At 41.1% G+C, this 23,575-nt stretch overlaps 1 protein-coding gene across 1 annotated transcript; it reads right to left on the bottom strand.

Moving 5' to 3' along the window:
• Nucleotides 1-1,695: 1,695 nt before the first annotated feature.
• MEX3C (mex-3 RNA binding family member C) lies at nt 1,696-22,741 on the bottom strand. The gene is made up of 2 exons (XM_082698874.1): nt 21,866-22,741; nt 1,696-4,732 (listed from the first exon to the last, which is right to left on the bottom strand). The coding sequence occupies exons 1-2, from the start codon at nt 22,608-22,610 to the stop codon at nt 3,507-3,509; spliced, it is 1,971 nt and encodes a 656-aa protein (XP_082555000.1). The 5' UTR covers nt 22,611-22,741; the 3' UTR covers nt 1,696-3,506.
• Between the last annotated feature and the right edge of the window lie 834 nt (nt 22,742-23,575).

Below are 23,575 nucleotides of genomic sequence, written 5' to 3'. Positions count from 1 at the left end.
CTTTGCTTTTATGATAGCCCCAGTTTACTACCCGTTTTGTTAAGCAAAACACCTCAGAGGAGGATTTACACTTTTTAACTGCTTCCTTATGACTTTCCAGCTTACAACGGGTTTTACAGAACATTTAACTTCAGATAGTGGGGAAAACATGTAATGTTTCCCTCCTTAACCATTCACACTGCAGACCCACGACTGGTAGCAATTCCCTGATAAAGGCAGGTGCACAGGTTTCCTAGAGCCTCTCTCCCTGTCCTTCCCTACGCAAGAAAATGAATGCAAACACCGAGGAAAGGCAGTTCTAGACTTAGAACTTGGATAAGTGCTTCTCAGTTTTGCTAACATTTTCAGACAGCTTTGGCTTCCTCTGGCAAGGAAAGTCTCCAAAGTAGATTATTTGTAAGGTCCTCTGAAAGATCTTGACCTTATATGAGGTACTAGAAATTCATATTCGTTGGTTGTTTAGTCTATGCTGGGAGTCGTAGAAGTATAGCATTCTGTTCCTTTGTCTGAGGAGGATGTTCCAAGACCCCCAGTGGATCCCTGAAACCACGATTAGTACCGAACCCTAAACGTACTGTTTTCCCCTATACCTGCATACCTATGATAAAGTTGATTTATAAATTAGACACAGTAGATTAACAAGAATGATAAAACACTGACAACAATATGCTGTAAAACAAAAGTTATGTAAATGTGGTCTCTCTCGCTCAAAATATCACCCTTCTTCTTGTTATGATAGAGAAATGCCTACAGGAGACGAAGTGAGGGTTAGGACACAGGTGTTGTGAGGCTGTGGTAGGCTACAGAGGTCATCTGCCTCCCGGCTGGAAAGTAACTAATTGTGGGTCACCGAAATGGCGGAAAGAAAAACGGAATCAGAGGGGCCAGACCACAGTCCTGTACCACACCCAAACATTTCTCCTTCATGCTTGTGGAGGTTAATCCTAAAGCTCACAAAACAATCCTAGGGCACTGATCTTACCCATCATCAAATCTCTGTTCTCCAGTTTTCTAGTGCGGCTGAAGAATTTCTGTCCAACACCTACCATGAAAAGACTCACTGTGACTGTGTAATATCTCTAAGAATGAACAGAATTTTGGTTTCTTTAGAACATCTTAGAAAGATCTTTATTCTTGCTTTGTAACAAATGGCAGGAATTTACTCCAATCAGTATCAAATCATTTCATTAATGGAGTAATATTTTCATCAACCACTAACCTTTCAGAAGGTACTTCCTGACTGAAAGTTTAAAAATGTGTACCTTCATATTAGAAAGAAATTCATCTTCTAGATTTAGTGATTAAAAAGACAAAAACCTGTAACAAAGGATAGAAACTGAGTAGAGTCTGGATGGATTCAGGATTTTAACATCAATATGTAAAAAGTTATTATTTACAGTTAGGATAATAGTAATCGTGGTCGACTACACAAGCAAGCAGCGGAACAACCCAAAACTAGCTAAATCTCTAATTTCCCTATAATGAAAAATACTCAAAGAAAAAGCTAAATTTGGAGGGAGCGTAAGCGACACAGTTAACACTCTAAGAACACACTGAAAAAAGAAATCACTCTAGGAATGGACACAGGGAACTGGCTTGGGAGAGGGGAAACGTAAAAGAAAATGTTCGATTCTGGCTAATGGCTACCTTCCAGCCTAAACCCATGATCGCATGAAAAACACCAAGGAGAATACATTCAAGTTAATGGAAACAAGTCTTTATTAAGTAACTTTTAATATCAGAAAAATAAAACTCTTATAATTCTCTTTACAGCAAATATATAATATCAGTGCTTTGGCCATCTTAAGTTAAAGGCCCTTTATCATAAAATATATGGTTTTAAACTTTACTCAAATTGAATTTATAATCCCTATGACTTCCCTACATATACATAACAAAAGAGTGTAGTAAAATTAGCAAATACTAAACTATATTGATAATTTATCATTCTTAGTTTGTGGTTTTTAGAAACAGTACACGCACCTAATATATGTCGTTTCCTTGGCTTATTAGTTGCAGTGTACAATGCAACAAAATACAAAATACATGCTTGGTGAACATTCGTTCATATCTACAAGACGGCAGCTAAAGATTAGGTTTCAATACTGACATTTAACTATCCTACAAGCAATTAGCATTACATCATAATATGCCATCAAGGCAATTTTTATACTGAAAAAATCAAAATAAAAACCGTTATTTGTAAACTTTTATACGAAATGTAACTCTTCAAGTGGAAATAAAAAATAAAATTTGTCTATTTACTATTCAATACACATAGGATTTTCAATTTTTTGTTATATTGAGAAAAAAAGCTCTTTTGTTTTGGGAAAATAACGCTTCAAAAAATAATTAGTAGAAAAACCCACCAGTATATTGTTTTGTCCTTTCAATGCCAGCACAGATTTGGGAACATACTGAGGATGAAGTTATAGACATCCACAGGTGAAATGTAAAAGTGTATCTTAAAGAAATCTTTCCTTGTGATTGGAAATAGTTTTGAAATGAAGTAAACTGATTGAAGGTCATCACAGCTGCTTTTGTAAATTATGCTAAGGGCATTATTATCCCTCTTTCCCTCCCCCTCCCCTAAATTACTAAAAAATAAAAATATATTTATAATGTGCAAGACAAATATGGATTGAACATAAAATGTTTCACATTTTGATCTATAGTCTAAAAATTAATCAACAGCTTGATCAGACTAATGAATGGAATGTTCGCATCCTCAATTATTAGCCAATATAGGTGCATCCCAAAGCCCTTCCTGAAATGGGAAAACCCAGGTGGCCATTTCCACATTCACCGAGGCAGGCAATGGGTAGGAATTCACAATCGACACAATTGCATTCCTGATCCACTGATCATACCAGCCGTGAGCGTTCTGGGCGAGATGAAGGTCAATGTAGCAGTTTTTGTCCCAAATTATAACCAGTGATCGAGTAAACTGCCATCAGCCCTATTATTACCAATAAGTAATCACAATGCATTAAAAAGTTACTTGCAATCCTGCAGAATTAGGCATAAGTTGTTGTAAAATAAAAAACGAACCTGTTTTGTCAAAACTGGCAGTGTAAAGAAGGCAGCACTGGAAGTGTCTGAATCATCTGTAATGCCAAGTACCCTCCATAAACTCTTAATGTGGCTAGGCTTTGGGACCCATTGTTGTGAAATCTAGACGTATAAACTTTTCTCATAGGCTCACACAACCTATGATTATCTTCACTCAGCCAAGCTGAACTTCAGTTTTAACGATTCTTAAACAAGCTATGTCTCTGGGTCTACAGGATAGTATTAATAATTCAAACCAAACTAATAGACAAGAGACCACTTAGGTTTAGTGTTACCATAGCAGCCTTTTATAAGTTTACTAACAACTTTAGCCTAATCCCAATAAAGCCTGATAACAGTCATAAGAATTCATTAGGAAGTTTACTGGGGGTACCATTATACCCATGCCTTTACGAGTCCATATAGAGATATAGTATTTATGTATATATATATAGTTAAGAGTGAATTTGGATTGCCTGAGTAACAGCTGTCTGGCAAACTGGACATGATGGCGTTCTCTTTTCACAGATCTTGTTGGCACATTCCATGCAGAAGAGGTTGTGGCCACACGGAACTAGGGCAGCAATAACTTCATTCTCAAAGCAAATCACACAATCGTGCTTTCGTCTTGATTCTGGAGGTGAGCTAGAGGTGGAACCGCCATTGGAAGAGGAGTAACTATTGGTACCATTAGAAAAAGCAGGGATGTATATTGGAAGGCCAACATGGTTGCCTGTACTAGGTGGGTCGCTCCTAACCCTCCGAGCAAGTGGGTGTTCAATGCTCTCAGGAAATGTAGGAGACAGACGAGGAGTAGATGGCTGACTTCCTCTACGCTGAGTCTTCATGTTACCAGAGGGATCACTCCCAAAGCCAGAGAGTGGGTTAACTGGTTCAAACGGAGTCCAGATAGTTTGAGCAGATGTTGGTAAAGAGTCAAAGGCAGGAGAGTCAACTGCAAGATCTTCTGAGCCTACAGATGGTAGTGTATCTCCAAACCAAAAGTTTCCTGTGCTAAACGGGCTTGTTGGACTAAAGTCAGCCAGCCTATTGCTTCCAAAGTAGGAATCTGTGGAACCACTTCCCAGAGAACTGGAACTATCATTTCGATAATTGGATATCATTCTTGCGCGGCTGGGAGGAACAGGATTGGAGGAGAGCCACGCAGAGCCAAGAGTGCCACCTTCAAAGCTTACGTCGGTACCGTTGTAATGGAAATCATTTTCTTCATTGAGTTCAATATAGTTTCCTGTACGCATGGCGATATGCATTTCTATTTCTTCTCGTGCTCGGTCAACATTTTCGGGCATCCCTGTCACTTCGAAGACAGGCTCTTTATCTCTGCTTGGAGTTACTATGTATGTGTGGGTCTGCTGCTGAATTCTCTTAATAGTTGCTCCTTTGGGCCCAACGACCAATCCTACCACACGATAGGGGACCCTCACTTGAACGGTGGTTTGACCTGGCAGATTTGGACTACATGACAACCCTCCCAGGGCAGGGCCATTTTTGTTTCGAGACGCACGGATCATGGAGAAGTGCTCTGCAGCTGAGAGAATTTCTCTTTTGGCCATGGCAACATCTTCTTTCCGTCCAGTGACGACAAAAATGGGCTCTTCACCACGAACAGGTGTCTTGATATACGTGTTTGTCTTGGCTCTCAGTGCTTTAATTTTACAACCTGTTAGAAAGAAAATATTTCGTAAGAATCAACATCTATGTCAGTAATACTGATAAAGACAGATCACAGAAAGCTCCTTTCAAGCTAAATGTCTGCTTCTGGGCAGTTTTTTTCTTTATCATGAAAACCTGTCACTAGATCACGAGAAAGCTTTCCCAGCTCCACAAATGCTCCCCCATCCTCAGGTATACCTGTCTGCTGGCCTTTCACTTAGAAGCGGCGGCACCTCGAGTGGGAGATCTTAAAAGTCACGCCTGTTGTCTCCTTCTTGTTATAAGTCGCTGCAAACAATGCGCGGAATACTCTGTACAGGCAAGCCGTACCATATGCAGGTCTGACTTTCAGAACAGTAATAAAATAACTTCCTTGCAGGATGTTGGTGGCAAAGAAAAACCACTAGTGCACATGTAAGACACTAAATAGCTATTGTCTCATTCAAGCTATACAATAACCCTAAGAACTAGGTTACTGCACTCCTTTTATTGCTAAGGAAAATGAAGCTTACAAGAACAGTTAAACCTACTCTAACTTCAAAACCTATGGTCTTTCTGTCAGTCTGAGAACCTCAGAAATTTCGCACAACTCTAAGACAGAAGTTGTTTAACCGACTTCACCTAGTTGTCGTATTTTCACATCACTCTCCACTCTATAAAACCCATGATGAGCACAATCCTCATGGCTCAAAGGCCATCTCACATCTGCTCCATCAACTGAATTTGAGGCTAAGCTATCCTCATATCTGGTTATACTAGTCCTACTCATGCATTAACTAAATTAACTTTGACATAAATCAGTGCAATATGAATGCATAAAGACACTATGCTTGTATGAAAATGAAGCTGATTATTTTTTGAAAATTTCAATAAAGGGCTGCCTGGGTGGCTCAGTCAGTTAAGCATATGACTTCAGCTCAGGTCATGATTGCAGGGTCCTGGGGAATCAGCCCTGGGTCCGGGCTCCCTGCTTGGCAGGGAGTCTGCTTGTCCCTCTGCCACTCCCCCTGTTAATGCTCTCTCTCTGTCTCAAATAAATAAATAAAATCTTAAAAAGAAAAGAAAAGAAACTCTCAGTAAAAGATGTGTACCTTAAAGAAAAAAAAGGGTGTTGCTGAATTATGTATGGGTGAGACAACTGTAAAGGCCTGGGGTAAGAAACTAACACAGAATGACTCTGCATTCACTGTAAAATTCCTGCTAAACTCAAAAGAAACATATTGAACATTGTATGGAACATGGGCACTGCATGTCCTTTTATTAAAAGACTACTCAGATTGGCAAACCCATTCTCAAATAAAAGCCTTTGGCCCAAATCCCAAGTGCATTTAAGTTAAAATAAAATATCTGAGATGCATATTCATAACCATCCATAATTCTTTCAACTTTTAGAGTAATCACCTATTACCAGTGCCAATGATGTGAGATTAGAGGGCTTCAAAGTGTAACTTAAAATGTCAAATACACAACTAAGGCATAGGACTCTGGGATTATACTTTTCAAAGATCTTAATGTGAAGCTTGCTAGAACAGATCTGTCCTCATGAATATGTCCTATGTTATTCCTAGGTTCCTTAAAATGAAGGTGCTCTTAAAGACACATGTCACATTTTGGGTGATCTTTTTCTTAAAAATTTCCTCCCCCCCCTTTTGCCCCCAATAAACTTACAGTGTATAAAAACTAAGTCTTAAAAACAAAACAAAACAAAAAACCTAGGTCTTCATATATATCGTTTCTAACCTGCATAACTGCACCCTTCCCCAAGTCCCCTTGCTTCCAGGCCCACCTTACTCCCACCCATTCTCTACAGTCATTTAAGTCAAATGATGGTTTCTAAATAAAACATAGATCACATCATCACTTCTTTGCATAAAGCGCATTAGCGGCTCCCTTTAACCATAAGGATAAAGTCCAAACAAGGCGGCACACAAAGCCCCCTTTACCTGGGACTGGGCTACCTCTCTCTAGATGCTTGTCTTCACTGGTCTCCTTTTCTCCTCCTTCCTCACTTCTTCTTCTTCTTTTTTTAAAGACTTATTTGAGAGAGAGAGAGAAAGAGAGAGAGAGAGAGAGAGAACTGGCACATGGGGTAAGGGAGGGGCAGAGGACCAAGCACACTCCTTGCTAAGCAGGGAGATCCATGCAGGCCAGGGCTCCTTCCCAGGGCCCTAGGATCATGACCTGAGCCAAAGGCAGATGCTTAAGCCAGTGAGCCACTCGGGCACGTCCTCCCCTTCCTCACTTCTTAAACTCTGCCATGAGTTTCTACCATATTAAACTTCTATCCATGTTTCCTTGCTTCCATGACTACAATGCTCCTTTGTCCTTGGCTCTTTACTCCCACTTCTACTTGCTTAATTCCTGCTGGCCATACAGATTTTAGTTTAGATGTCTCATCCTCTGTGAAGGTTCCTATCCCTCAAGACTGCTTTGTGCTCCCTTCCTAAACATTCCCCAAACCACTGGGCAGTATAGGCCTTTGGGGTGCCCAAAGGGCATGTGCTGATTTCTGCATAAGAACACTGGGTCTTTCTTATACATATTGCTTTGCAGCTAAGCTTTTTTTGCTGAGCTCTTCAAGACTCTCTTATAATAGCCCCATACTGCTAATGCAACTTTGTTAAAAGAAGTTGATTATGCTAACTTCAATTATAACACATTCAACACAACTTTATTCAACCTACCACTAGACTTATGTATCTTAACCCAGACCTATTCCACCTTCCAACAAAATGTAAAACTTACAAAGAAATAAATGGCTTTTTTCCTCACTGCTGGATCCTAGGTAATTATTATGAAAACACTTCTAGCGTCAGGTTTACTTGAATGTGAGGTTATATTCACTGAGAAGACTTGGTGCAAAACTGCAAGGAAAGCACTTAATATACAACTGGATGAGGTAAGAAGGGCCGAGGGGAGAGTGGTGGCTTGTGGGCTATCAGGAAATTATTACAATGAGTTGAATTTATGCTACTATAAAACTCAGAAGTTTTAACTACTAAGAGTGCTGCTGTAAATTTACTTCTATAATGAACTACAAGATTAAGTTGATGGTGTAACTTTTAACTATACGATAGTGTTATTGCTTTTGCTCCAAAACAGAAAGTGAGTTAGAAGATGAGAGCAATAAAACTTTTATATCTTTTTTTTTTTAAAAAAGATTTTATTTATTTATGTGACAGAGATCACAAGTAGGCAAAGAGGCCGGTAGAGAGAGGAAGAGAAGCAGGCTCCATGCTGAGCAAAGAGCCAGACACGGGGCACGATCCCAGGACCCCGGGATCATGACCTGAGCTGAAGGCAGAGGCTTTAACCCACTGAGCCAGCCAGGCGCCCCAAAACTTTTATATCTACTTATTTATACAGAATCTGAATCTTCAGGAGACTCTCTCAATTCAACACGGAAGGTGTCGCTTGGGGCTGTGAACTGAGAGTACTTCCGATAGGCCAATAGACACGTGATTGATAGAGAGCTGCCTAAGAAATTCTGAAAGGCTAACGTCAACCAGTAACTAACTGTTTACCCTATACATCCAGGGCAGTTATTGTTATTATTCAGATACTCTGGGCTACAACTTAACAAGAAGGTGTGCTAACATCACATTTCTAACGAAGAAGGTCCTGTTCATCCTGCAGAAAAGCACTGGGCAATTTCTATTAAGCACAGGGAGAAAGAACAAAAGGGTCTGGGGTTATCTCCTCTCAACTCACACTAATACTGACCACTAGAAAGTTGAACCGCGTAAAGTTCTCCAAATAAATACTTGTGACTATAAGCAACTGTCAGCTGACCTTAGTAGAATACTTTTTGTTTAATACCTAATAGGTGTATTTTTAACTAAGAAAATATGCCTAAAGGTACACAAAACACTCTCTGGCCTATGGCTGGTACTCACAAAGAGGTGTTTAATAATTGGCTCAATAGGAAGAACAGAAGACAAACATTCTGAGCAGAAACCACTTCTTCTTCTTTTTTTTTTTTTAAAGATTTGATTTATTTATTTGACAGACAGAGATCACAAGTAGGCAGAGAGGCAGGCAGAGAGAGAGGAGGAAGCAGTTCCCTGACAAGCAGAGAGCCCGATGTGGGGCTCGATGTGAGGCTGGATCCCAGGACCCTGAGATCATGATCTGAGCCGAAGGCAGAGGCTTAACCCACTGAGCCACGCAGGTGCCCCAGAAACCACTTCTGAGATGGGAGAGGAAGAGGCCAATTCTGCCCCAAAGACAGTGTCTCTAAGTTTTGCAGATAAGGGTGAAGGTAATTGGGAAGATGGCTGAGTCAACCCCTTTAAGCCACTAACAACAAAAACAGAAGAATATATCTGTTCTCTCTCCTAAATTTTGTAAGAAAGATTTTTTTCCCATTTTATTTTATTTCTTTTCAGTGTTCCAGCATTCATTGTTTATGCACCACACCAGTGCTCCATGCAACACGTGCCCTCCATAATACCGACCACACACTACCCTCAAATCAGATTAGGACTATAGGAAACCTCATTAACCATAATACTGTTTCTATAGGAACATACATATTATGAATTTCAAACAACTAACACATGATTTCTAGACTATATATATTCTAAAGTTGGGGACAATTTGAATAGGGAGAGTTCTAAATAGGCAACACAAACTAAAGAGAAAACAAACTTGTTTTATTATTTTACAAGTGAGGAAGGTTAAAAAGCTTTTTGAAGTATTTTAGATTGACTTTCAATCTGAAAAGTCTAAGATATTTAAAAAAATCATGGAAGAATTTATAATCTCAGAGGGGCAAAAAACTCATAAGCCTTAAGAGTACAGATAAATCAGACTGCACATCAAAAGAAACAGCTCAGGGCATGGAGGTGGCTCAGTGGGTTAAGGCTCTGCCTTCAGCTCAGGTCATGATCCCAGGATCCTGGGATCGAGCCCTGCATCGGGCTCTCTGCTCAGCAGACAGCCTACTTCCCCCTCTCCCTCTGCCTGCCTCTCTGCCTACTTGTGATCTCTCTCTCTGTCAAATAAAATCTTAAAACAAAACAAAACAAAAAAGAAAAGAAAAGAAACAGCTCATAGAAAAGGAAATATGGACCATGAAATTCCCATTTTCACATGAACTGAGGTACCTTTTTCCACCTCTAAGACTATCCAGTATCAAAGCCAGAGCTAGTAAGAACAGGGAAAAGGACCTTCATATTTAGCTGCTGAGAGTATGAATGGCCTGACGGCACTTTGCATTATTTATCAAAATTACAACTGCATGAATCCTTCTGCCCCTACAATCCCACTCATAGAATTGATTCTGTAGAAATACTTGCACAGGTGCAAAATGACCTTGTATTATATTACTTAATTGTTTGTATTAGCATGTGGTCAGTATAGCTATATAATGGAATACAATGCAGTCATAAAACTGGTTGATTTAGGGGGACAGGGTAGGAGGGAGACTTAATTTCCCTTTACACTCTAATTTTTTATAATTTTGAACCACACAAATGCATTAGCTTTTTCCAAGAAATATAATTAAATCAGAAAAAATTTTTAAAATACAAAGAAATGACACATTTTACTAGACTTAGAATATTAACCAGTCTTTGGCTAGAGCTGATACTATTTTATTTTAGACTGTATGAACAGCAGGGCAAATGATATCACAACTTCAAATGTGAACAAGGCTTTTTAATTCTAAGAGGTAAGGACTAGAATTTTTTTTTTTTTTTTTTTTTTTTTTTTTTAAGATTTTACTTATTTGGCAGAGATAGAGAGCACCAGGTACAAGCAGGAGAACGGCAGACAGCGGGAGAAGCAGACTCCCAGCTGAGCAGGTAGCCTGACTAAGAACTGATCCCAGGATCCTGGGATCACAACCTGAGCAGAAAGCAGAGGTTCAAATGACTGAGCCATCCAGATGCTCTAATAACTGTTTTCTTATAGCTACTGACAAAAACAAACCTATGGCAAGCTGTATACCAGAATATGCAGAGGTTAAGAACTAGGATAGCACCAACTTTAATAGTTATAATTTTATTTTGATTTGGAAGTAAATTCCCCAAATAAAAAAGTCTCCAACTTATCCCTGGTATAAGAATCCGTTTCCTCTTTCTATGGTCCCTGCACTCCCTGGCAACGGCAAAGGTTCTGTCTTGCTTTTTCAGGATAAAGAGAACCTCTCCCACCAAATGTGTCCGTGATTAAGAGGGAGAGATTCCCCTGCTAGGAGAGGAGTTAAAAGAAAAAGAACTGAAATGATGGGATCTTCAGTGTTTCTCAGAGCATGGTTTACTATATTAATTTAGTAGGTTGCAATCAACATTTAAAAAGGGCGAAAAAACCCAACCCAACAATGCAAAGCTCAACATGTTCCAAATAGGTGTACACAGAGCTGCAATGCCAAGTGTTCTTTTGCGGGGGGTGGGGTGGTGGTATCATGGAATAGGTTAAAAGTAGTAGTCAGTAGCTCCAAATGTTATGGGAAGTGTTGCTGATTTTTTAAAAGATTTTATTTATTTATTTGACAGAGAGTACAAGTAGGCAGAGCAGCAGGCAGAGGGAGAGGGAGAAGCAAACTCCCCACTAGGCAGGGAGCCTGATGCGGGGCTCGATCCAAGGACTCTGGGATCATGACCCAAGCCGAAGGCAGCTGCTTAACTGACTGAGCCACCCAGGCACCAAAAATCAGTGTTGCTGATTTTTGACAGAGTATTTTGTTTTCCAGAAATTCACTGTATTTTCCAGTCACTCCATAAATTACATGCATCTTACATATAAGGTGACTGGAAGAAGTTAAAACCCTTACGAACACCAAAACTGCCTTATGTGTTTAACTTTGGGTTATCCTTGGCATGTAACTTTCTTCAATAATTTCCCCCAACTATTTTGTTTTGAGGAAAAAGGATCCTACTAGGGTATCAGTGTATGTACACACAACATACACACTTTGTCTAAATAATACTCCCTGAGTAGCTCTTTACCTCTGAGAAAATTAGAACTCCCTGGCTTGACGTTAAAATCTTCCCCTCACCAACTCTCTCCCATCAAGCAGCCAGAACCTACCTTTTCTTAGACTTTATTATCTCCTAAACAAATCTTGTTTCTCTTCTATCTCTCTCAGATATTTCCCTAAATAACATGGAAAATTTCCTCCTGGTACTTCCCCTCCAAACCTTATAGCTTTGAGTAACAAGCATGGCCATTTAGAAGATGAGGCTATGTGAAGGGCTCTATGAACTCAATAATATGGTACAACGGTACTGGCTCTTATTATTATGGCTATGGCAGATGAATCTTCTAAGGCAAGCAAGGAAACGATGTAGGAAGGAGAAAACTGATTGTCTGTAGGCCTTGGTTCTAATCTATCACCAACTACTCCTAGCTTCAATGCTAGGACATTCAACCTCTAGGTCCCTTCCAATGCTTAAATTTTTTGACCAAGTCCCCCTTCTCCCAGGAAATATTGTCACTGCTTCTCTTTTGGTCTTAAAAGCACTTGGGACAATCAGATACTATGTTATTTCACACACACACACACACACACACACACACACACACACCTATTCTTCCTCTCCTCAAGGAAAGGTAGGTTGAGTAATGGTTGGGAACATTAGACTTTGGATCATTATTAACCTGCTTTGTGAACTTTAGCAGGTCACTAAACCTTTATCTCCTTCATGGGTGAGACTGATTGAAGTTATTTCTTTCACTTGGTTTTTGTGAGGATTAAATGAAATCATGTATTAAAAATGCTTATGCCCATTACTCAAGTAGGTATTTCAGCAAAGGGTACTCTTTCAGAATATCCAATCACCCCCAAAACACTGCTTCAATTATTTCCTGAGTAAAATGATCTAATACCCTTAGCTTTGAAATACTAAAAATTTGGGGCACCTGGCTGGCTTAGTAGGTTAAAGCCTCTGCCTCCGGCTCAGGTCATGATCCCTGGGTCCTGGGATTGAGCCCCGCATGGGCTTTCTGCTCGGCAGGGAACCTGCTTCCCTTCCTTTCTCTTTGCCTGCCTCTGCCTATTTGTGATCTCTGTCTGCCAAATAAATAAATAAAATCTTTAAAAAAAATAATAAAAATTTGTAGCACCCTTTCCAGTTTTCCAAATTCTTCCAGATATATTCTCATTTAATCTTCATAACAGTGATTTAAGCAGGGCAGGAAAGACTTTAACTGAATTGCTCAAGATCTCCCAGCTGAAAAGTCAGATCTCAAACCCATATTGTCTTAATAACCCCAAACTCCTCTTACTACTCCATACAATTTTTCTCTAAAAGCACCACAGAAAACACATTATTTTATGTTCCATGATATATTAGAACGAGGGTGGTCCTTCTCTTCATGAGCTAGCCTAGACACACTATTCAAAAGCTCCTTTAATTTTACAGGAACTCAATTTCAGTAATGTATCTTCAAAGACCGATGAATATCAGCTAAATCCCAATAACAGTGTTTCTTATGTACACAAACTGAACTCAAAATTTAAATAAACTGTTTAGATTAGCAATGCAAACTATGCCTAAATGCATAATATACAAGTAATAGCTTTCCTTTCTAAGGTTCAAGTGTTCTTGTAGCTCTTCTAGTCAAAATCCTCTGAAATTATTTGTGAAGAATACAGTCTCATTGTAAATATCACTGACAGGACTTCAAATAGCTTTATTTATAGGATTTTAGTTCTGTTGTTATCAGTATTCATATTGATATCTAATGCCTTCAGTCAAGTACATGTCTACTGCCCTTTTGGGGACTAAGGTAAGAGAAGAAAATCCCAATTTCTGTAATATGGAAACTGAAACAGTAATATTATAATGGCAAATCTAATCCGATAATCCAGTTGAATAAAATAAGCAGCAAGTATTTACTTTGCTTCAGGTACTTTAACTGACACCAAGGATGCAAAGATGACTAAAATTCAGTGCTTGTCCTCACTAACTTGTATCGCTCCAAGCAACAGAAGGATTTGATGTCTACACATGTTCATGTACAGATATCAATCTCTTATTCTCTTTTCTTATATTGTTGGTGGTGTTCAAACCTTCTATATTCTTACTGAGCCTTTGCCTGCTTGCTCTACCACTTAATGAGATATGAGTGTTGAAGTCTTTAATTCTATTAGCTTGAGGCCCTGGGTATGTTACTTATATCCCCATAGATCTGTTTCCTTATGTGTACGGTGGAACAGAGAATGCATCAGATGAGATAAACTGTCTCACACGCTTGAAGGTTTACCATTAAAAAACAAACAAACCAATTTTCTATAGGAAGCTGAAAACACTTAAGGAATTTACTTCCTAAAGATAAAACTTGTATTTAAATTGTACAAAACTTGGAGGAGATATGTTTAAGTCAACCTAAATGGGAATTTGAAATCTGGTGTAGTTTTGCATGATTTAGGGATTCTTTTTGGACAAAAATCAGAATGTAAGCGTTATAAGAAATAATCTAGCTCAATCTCATTTTATACACGAAGAAACTGAAGCCCAGAATTATAAACTGATGACTCCTAAATATACCGTTCTCTCAACCTGCCTCATTTTTCTACTTGATTCTTAAACTAAATTTAAAATGCCCCCTCTGTTTTCACTTAGAAAAGAGGACTGAAATAGTTAATAATTAAAAAAAGGGCTCACATTTGGCCTTTCACTAAAGCTGAAACACCTAGAAGAGGGTGTAAATTAGAGATGAACGGTCAAATAAATTTCCTTATTGGGGATTTTAAAATTAGGTTTATCCCTTTTGGAGGACGTTAATAGAAACCTTAGAATTACTTCTGTTTGGGTACCATATAATAGAATCAGATTCATTTGTAAACTTTAAAAAAATACACTGTGCATCCTTTAGTTAGTGGTATACCCTGGGAAAACTTTACAATGTGATAATTTTTGTTTTCAACTAGCATTTTCTCAGAGTACAAACCTTGCAGTAAAAAAAATGTATAAACTTTATCCTACTCCATATATAGTTTATTATCTCTACACTTTCAATTGTGCCATGCGTTTGTACTAATGACATCATCTCAAACTTGATCCCCACAACAAATGGGGTATGGGAAGGGACCAGGAAGAACAAGTTGATGGAACAGGTTTTTCCCACAAGAATAGAGACTCTGCAAGGTTAACTGATTTGTCCAAGGTCACAAGCAACAAATGATGAAACCAAGTCTCTAACAAGTTTTCTAACCCCAGGCTCCATTGTCTGTTCCTACAGTATACTAAAATGATATTGATTGAAAGGTAGAAGTCAAAGGGAAGAATGCTACAGAAGAAGGAACAGTAATATAAAGGTCAGTTTTAGTATTTTAAGTCCTAGTCTTATTATTCCATGATACAACTTTAACTGTAGTCAAATCAGGCTTCCCTGCATACACTGAATTGCAGTTTTTGCTTACTGGACAAAGGAAACAAACCATGCCCAAATGAATTGTTCCTAAATCCCAAACAGTTGCATCAAAGAGGTTCTAATGTTATGCAGTGCAACTTAAAATTTTCAGAATCAGTCATGGAATAAAGATTTGATCTAATCCAATAGCATTAGGCTGTGCATACATTCAATTTAGTATAACTTGGGCTTGGCAACACTAATACTGGAAATTTATTTTAAAAGTTTAAGTGCCAGATTTAATCTTTACAAATGTCCATATGATACCCCCATACGGTGGAATGGGAAAAAAAATTAAAGCCACAAATTATGGTATATAAGCCATCTGGGAGGCATTAAGATGCAGTTTAATAATAATAAAAAACCTATCACTTTAGAATCTACCTGAAAATCAGTTGGGTTTCAAAATAAATTTTCCATAATTTATTTGGAGTTTTCTAAAGGAGTCTTTAAACTGAAAATACACTTTTCTCTTTTTTTCAATTGGGAATTCAACTTTAAATTACAAATTATACATAGCGTAAATAACATTAAAAATTCTGTAATAATTCTTTTGATCATAAAATAATACTGCGGTAGTCATTATGGCCATTCACTAATATTCTAGCTCTCTTCTGTGGGCACACAGTTGTAATGGACTTTCTCACCTACTTGAAGGTAGGTGTGGTCAGATGACTTGCTCTGATTAATGAAATATGAGCAGATGTAATTACTACTTCCGGTTTAACATTTAAAGACCAGCATGTCCTGGGGCTCCTGGGTGGCTCAGTGGGTTAAGCCTTTGCCTTCGGCTCAGGTCATGATCTCGGGGTCCTGGGATCGAGCCCTGCATTGGGCTCTCTATTCAGCGGGGAGCTGCTTCCCCCTTCTCTGTCTACTTGTGATCTCTATCAAATAAATAAAATCTTAAAAAAAAAAAAAAAAAAAAAAGACCAGCATGTCTTATACAGTGGAATAAGACATGCTGTTTTTTTTTTTTTAAAAAAAGATTTAATTTATTTATTTGACAGAAAGAGATCACAAGTAGACAGAGAGGCAGGCAGAGAGAAGGGAAGACCAGCGAACACTTGAGAAGGTGGTCGCTGTGTTGGCCTAAGTCCTGAATGACTGAAATAAGCAGCGTCCCTGAGAATAATAAACCTTTATTGTTTTAATATTGAGATGCTGGGCTTTGTTATCACAACATAATTTAAACCCATCTGCACAGAAATGCCATGTAGCCAACAGACATTCAGATACCAGTTGGGTATAGTTCTTTTGCATTAGAAGAATATAATGTGTGAAACTGCTAAAGCCAAGAAAGTACATGAGTGGTTCAACTTAGTTTCAGATTTAACTTAACAAAAATATGTACTTATCACTTAAAGTTTCAGGTGTTTCAATTTATTTGTATATCATTCAGTGTCCAGAGGTATTACAGGTAAGATTACATCCATCTGAGGAGGTTATCTAAAGCCTAGGGAGTTTGAGTGACTTGTCCAAGATCACAAAGTGAATTATTGGTACAGAGTAATCAAATTTAGGAATTTTAATTTCTGATTGCTGATTCTTTCCAATATACCACAGTTGAGCAGACACTGAGGGAATCTGGGGCAGTTTTTAGATTAAAACATGCATTACATTTTTGTATTCAGTTTAAGGCAAAAGTATTAAATCCTTCAATATGTTTTAAATCGACAAATTAAGCACGATCTTAAAAAAATTTTTTTTTTAAGATTTTATTTGTTTGACACAAAGAGATCACAAGTAGGCAAAAGGCAGGGGTAGAGAGAGGGGGAAGCAGGCTTTAAGCACTATCTTATAACTAAATGCTACCTCTTCCCTTGAAAACTTTAAGATGTAAGAAGAGCTACCCAGAATTTCAACCCATAAACTTTGTTGAAAAATTTCTAAAGAGAAATCTCTAACATAGTAACACTTTCCAAATACTTTACACCCTGGATCATTTTTAGACTGTTGGTAACCAGGGGGTAGAAAATACACCCTTATATTACTACTTTATTTTCCATTTCCTTCTAGTGTATCAAAATAGGTCATTAGCTGAATAAGGCAGGAAGAACAGGCAGTAGATTCCCCACCCATTTGCAAAACAATATCACTGAACCTTTCCCAATGGTCCCAGAGCTAATACAACTGTTATCAACTAAATTTAAATTGTAAAGCCTAGAACTTACAATATCTGCTTTTTAAAGCCACCATGTATATAACACAAATTCACTTTCCAAACTATAAATGACAGAATTTTTAGTTAGGCATAGGAGAATAAGAATATTAGGATGATAACTGTGCTTTCTGGATAGCAGAGATAGCAAATTTTATTAAGTAAATTAATTTGGAGAGTGAAGATACTAAGTTATCCAAACTAGAAATAGAGTATCCCAAAGTTCATGATTAGGGCAGAAATTAACCCAAATATCATTAACCTTCCTGAGCAGGATGCTTGAATACAGAAGCAGCAACTTAAATCTTTGATGTCAAACTGGTCTAAATGCAAGTTCCAGTTTTTGAAGAGGCTACAAAACATGTAAAACATGTCTTCAGACATCCAGTTTCTATATCTGTAAAATGGGGATCATGGCCTAGCAGGATTGTAGTACCTGGCAAAGAGAAGGCCAACAATCCCTCCTTCTCCATAAAAGAAAAAAGACATCGTATTTTAGCATTGTTCTGAAACATTCTGTCCTCATAAAATGTGCTTCTTCTTGAACAGGGAATTTATGTACGGCAAGACCCAAGTTTCTCTTTTTCTGTTAGACAGACATACACAAATAAGCGTACACTTTATTTTAGTTGTGTTAAAACTTGAAGAGTGGTTCTACCCTAATGAAACGGGAAAAATGTCACAAGGATGCATTTATGACAACTTGAAACACTGTAACATCTTCATTACTTAAAAAGTGACCGTGTACAAAAACCACTGGGAATCAGTGGAGACAGAGTAGGTCAATATAAATAAAAAAACAATTTCCAAAGGGGTCTAGTTCAGCGACAGACAAAGTAAGGTACAAGAAACTCAACTGGAGTGCAGGAAAAAAATAATTAGAACTCCAATTTCCATTTTTACCCCATTCTTTAAATTCTTTACATGTTTTGTAGCACATATGTATCATTCATACATTAATATTCAGACATTGGGAGTACAAGCTTAATTTGTTTGACAAGGTGTACAATAAAAAAAAGAAAAAGCTGAAGATGACTTTTCCAGACTAGAGACTAGAAAACACATATATAAAGTCACTAACGAAAACAGCTAAAGACCCACATTAAGTTTAAACAGTAACATAAAACCCTGAGGTACAAGTTTTTAAAACAATTGAATTTATGACATTCAGTATTTCCTTATAATGTAGTTAAGAATGGGTATAGAGTTCTACTTTAGTCCAACTGGGTATCAATGACTGTACAAATTATAACCAAATCCACTGCCTTAAATTAAACCTCTAGTTAACCACTGTGAACGTGTCCTGCAGGTAGTACATTTAACATAAGTTAAGTCTGCTGTCAGGTTCACCCTCAATGTCCATATTCTAAAACATCTATGATTATACAAAAAGCCTCTCCTAGTTCCTAGCTTTATTTTACAGTATGGTTGGTTTCAATATGAGATGCAAAGCTTAAAAGAAGGGGCCAATTTAACATTTGCAAATGACCATATGCTACTGGGGGGTACATATAGGAGGTCAACACTGCCAACTTTCATCACTATCAAAAGCAGCAGTTTGTCTGTTTTTTTTTTCTTTGACAGATACTGGAACCCAGAGGCCATTTACATGAGTTCTAGTCTATATGACTCAGAATTCCATTTGTCCTACCCTTTGCTTCAGAGCTGAAGTCAGAAATGTCTCCATCTGTGTCATAATTATTTCCAAAACCAATTAAGAGATGGCAAACAGAAAATTATAACTTCAGGTAATGAATAAAATGGCAAGAACGATTAATTCTTTAGAATGAAAATTTAGTTCATCCAAAGCAAACAAGTAAATTAAGTGATTTGCCCTCTTTATTCACTTAGAGAAAAGACAAATTATCACACTTTTAAAGTGCAGGGGTGCCTGGGTGGCTCACTCAGTGGGTTAAGGGTCTGACTCAGGTCTTGGTCTTGGCTCAGGTGCCAGACAGTCTTTTGGTCACAGGACCCAGCCCCGCACTGGGATCCATTCTCTGTGTGGAGTGTCCATCAGATTCTTCCTCCCTCTCCTTCCGCCCCTCCCCACTCATGTGCGCCCTCTCTCTCAAATAAATAAACAAAATCTTTAAAAACAAAAATATGCCAACATTGTAAGGTGCCTTGTCCTCCAGGAGTGGCAAAACACTCCACCTGTTTTATTATGGTGGAGGGGTGGAGGTAGCAAAGGGGCCAATGATCCACTAGAGGCAGGAAAGGGGGGGCAAGACTTTCGGCTCTTAAGAGAATACAGAGGATGATGACATACTTGTAACAGTACTGTTAACTCTGGGAACTATAAAGTGTTAAGAGGAATAGTCAGCAATTTGTCTCCATGTCCTAAGACATAAATAGAACCACATTTCCTTATTAACCAATAAATACAGCCCAATAAGCACAGAAAAACTAAAGACTTTATCTCATTTGCTATTAAATAAATTATAAAATGTTAAATTATTTTAATAGATGGTACAAAATAAAAGCTGGGAATGAATTCAGTTTACTTTTAAATAATGGATTTGTATAAAGACAACATTTTGTACAATTAGGGACCATTTTTTGGTATTTTAAAGGGTACAATACAGATGAAGACAAAAGTTTGTATTATTTGTAGTAAACTAAATATACAAAAGATTTCATTATCTTGTCCCTCAAACTGGCAAGTAAATGTTCTTTTCTCACCGTCAAATGGCACCATAAGCACATTGAAGCAACTTGTGCTGAGGAAGCACCATCCTAGTACAGCATTTTAAGGGTTTTTCATACTCTGGCCAGAAGGCACACCTTCTCAGCCCCTTTGTAACCACACGCACCCCTTTTAAGACCCCAAGTAAAGTCAACAACTTTCTAATTATATCCAGATTATTATCCCTCCACACTTCCTCACATTGTTCTTCAGTCATTCTTCATCTCTATTTGTTGAAGTCCTATCCATTCTCCAAGTCCCTCCCGGGTTGATATTTTCCCATGTATGACTGTTTGTCACACACTGTGGAGAATGCCATTAACTACACATTCATTTAGTACCATTCCACAGTTGATTAGACAGTTTTTTAAGAGCAGCAAGTTTGTCTGGATCAATCTCACATTTCCAACTGCCATAAACTCAACACCTGGCAAAACAGAGGCTTGAAACACAGCAATTCCTTGATGTTCTTAACTGAATGGCCAACTCATTCTGGACTTTTCAACCGAGATATTACAATTTTATGCTATGTAAGGTGAAGCAGTGCTCTCCTGGATTAGTATCATAAGTATTGCAAAAACAACTCCCCTCTCAAAACCCAACCAAATAAAGCAAACAAAAAACAAGGCGTCTGAATCTTATTTACTAACTATAGGCATAAACTCTCAATTGAATGGTACCAGCTTTGAATTGTGCCTTTAAAGTACCAGTCATCAGGCAGTCTGAATAAGCTATCTCCTTTACCCAGATTTCAGATGGGTTTTTCTTATTAAAATCTGAGAGGTAAGAAATGAGCCAACTCTGATATTTGAAACCACCATTTCTACAGACCTCTTATTTATGTGTACTTTAGACCACTTGGGAAAGATGAGATCATTTAAGCAGCAGCGCCATTATTTCTCTTTATTTGACCCCAACAATGCTCTCAACCTAACAGTAAAGAGACATGCATCAACCAGGCTAAGCTACATTGTAACAAGGCGGCTGGGGGTAATATTTACTCCCTTAGTACAGGAGAAAAAGCTATGCTAAAGTGCAGAGGACCTTCCCTAAAAATGTCGGATACTGAGGTACTCTGGGCATCCCCTTCCCCCACCTTCACAAATCTACTCCTGGAATCTGAGACATAGGTCCTTTGTCTGAACAATGTGGGAGGAGTCTGTCTGCAGTGCTGGTGTGCTGGCAAGTGAAGAGAATTTACTGAAAACTGTATAAACGCATAAAGTTCCTTAACTCAATTACCTTACTGTCCATTTTTTCTTCATCGTGTACAATGCAAGTGTTCTAAAAGATAGCCAATGTGCCTTTTCCAAGGTTCAAATGTATCAAAAGAGAATACAAAAAGATCAACAGAGTTAGGCTGCTCTTCAAAAGCTAAGTTTCTGAATAGCGGAGGGGTAGAGGGGTAATGGTTTTACCCACCACTTGAACATTCCCTTCCCTCTCGAACGAGCTCTTTATACAAAGCCTCCATTTCTGTCCATTTCTTCACCGAAACGAGCTGCCGTAAGGTAAAGCTGAGTGCCTTTGAGAAGACAGTCGGCTGCGCAAACTTGCAATCTCGCCGCTTTCCGTGCACAACGCCGAATCCACCGAATCCCGACCTTTTACCACCTCACTGAGGTTTCTGGTGCCACGCCAGCCTACTGTTCCACGAATACAGCCCGAGTAAAGTGAACACCACCGGACTGGGTGGCTCCAGAAACTTAACACCTTCTACCACGCAAAAACCAGCGGAATACCGTGGGTTTTCGCAAGGTGACCCAGCTTCTCATCTCACTGACCACGGGTCCTCGCAGACCCCTTCGCGATGGACTCGGGGGACTCGCCCGGTTCAGTGCTGCTGCCCGGAGCTCCTTTCTTTCGTCTCCCCACCCACGCCCGGGGGCCAAGCCCAGGGGGACTCCCCTCCTCCCTGCCGCACTCACCCTGGCGACCGACAATCTCGGCGACATGCTCGGAGCTGGGCACCGGGACGCACTCAGTGGTGTTGACGCTCTTCCTCCGGAGCAGGGCCGCCTGCTCCCCGTTTAGGGCGGCCGCCGCCGCCGCCCCGCAGCCGCCGGGGCCGTAGGCGTGGGACAGCATCGCCGCCATCATGCCCTGGGCATCGTCCCCTCCGTAGAGCACCCCCGCCGCCGCGGCCGCCGCGGCCGCCTCCCGGGCATCGAAGCTGGCGGCGGGCAGCAGCACCGACCCCAGGGACCCGCCCGGGATCGGTTGGGTCTGGGAGGCGGCGGCCGCGGGCGGCGACAGCAGCAGCAGCGACGGTCGGTCCTCCTCCTCTGCCTCCTCCAGCTCCTCCTCCTCCAGCAGGTCTCCGTCCAGCTCCGCTTCCTCCCCCTCCTCCTCCTCGTCCTCCTCCAGCTCCAGCTCGGCCGCCTCCGGGGGCCCGGGCCGGCCGGGCGGAGCCCGCTCCTCCGGAGACAGCCCCGCCGCCCGCCGGGCCTGGCCCTGCGCCGCCGCCGCCGCGGCCCGAAGCGCCGGGGTACCGGGCTCCGCCGGGCTGGGGTCGTCGAGGCCTAGCGCGGCCAGGCGCTCCCTCAGCAGGAGCCCGTCCCCCTCCAGCTCCGGGCCGCCCGCGGGCGGCGGCAGCGGCGGCGGCGGCGGCGGCTGCGGCAGGGGGGCCGGGGCCGCCGCCAGGGCCAGGGCCGCGGAGCTGCCGCTCGGCATCGCGGCGGCGCGCTGTCAATGGCGGCGGCGGCGGCGGCGGCCGGGTCAGGCGCGGCGGGCGGCGAGCCCCATGGCGGACAGGGCTCGGGCCCTGCTCAGCGCGCAAACACCTTTCCTCTGGGGAGGCGGCGGGGCTGGCGACCCGGGCGGAGGAGCGCCAGGGCCGCCCGGAGACTGGAGAGGGCGGGGTGGAGGGGCAGAGGAAGGAGGCAGAGGTAGGTAACTAGGTGGGTGGGTGGGGACGGCAGCGGGGCGGGCTGCTGGAGGTGGCAGCGGCTCCCCTCTCAGGGTTTCTTTTGTTTCATGGCCTTAACCAGCCCCCGGCGCGCGCGGCGGCGGCGACGCCCCACGCCGCGCTCCGAATGAAGCCGGCGCGCTCTGATTGGCTGCTTTTAATCTCTGGGAGCCCGCCCTCTCCTCCCCGCAGCCTTCTAATTCCTTTCCCTAGCCCCACCCCCCACCCTCTTCTCGGGCCCCGCCCCGCTCCTCCCCAGAGCTCTCTGATTGGGCGACCGGGACAAGCCCGTCCCCGAAGCCTTCTCCTTCCGTCCTTTCCCCTCCCCCCTCCCCTCCCTCCCCTCTCCCTACTGGCTCATGAGGGGACGGACTGTGATTGTTCGCTTTATACGTCACTCTTTGTGACGTCTCCAGGTGGGGGCGGGGAAAAGTAGGAGGGAGGAAGGCCCTGTAACAGGCTGAAACTGAGGCGGACTAGGGGTTTTCGCGCAGGCGCGAGCAGTTGCAGCACACACCTGCATTTCTCCTTTTCTCCTTATCCCTCTAGCCCACCGAGGTCGGGTCTTTTAGGGCACTGTGTGAGCGGCCTTGGAGTGGAGCGTAGGCATGGGCTCGAGGACGCTGTTTCGCCAGGTTGAGGACAAGATTTCCTCCTTTCGGGGCAGGGGCCTAGGGAGAGTCCGCGGAGGAGGGGCCAGTGAGGTGTCCTCCTATCCGGCCGCGGGGGT

Source organism: Mustela nivalis (genome assembly GCF_964662115.1).
Source record: "Mustela nivalis genome assembly, chromosome: 14".
In the NCBI taxonomy this organism is placed as follows: domain Eukaryota; kingdom Metazoa; phylum Chordata; class Mammalia; order Carnivora; family Mustelidae; genus Mustela; species Mustela nivalis.
This window is presented reverse-complemented; position numbering and strand designations above follow the sequence as displayed.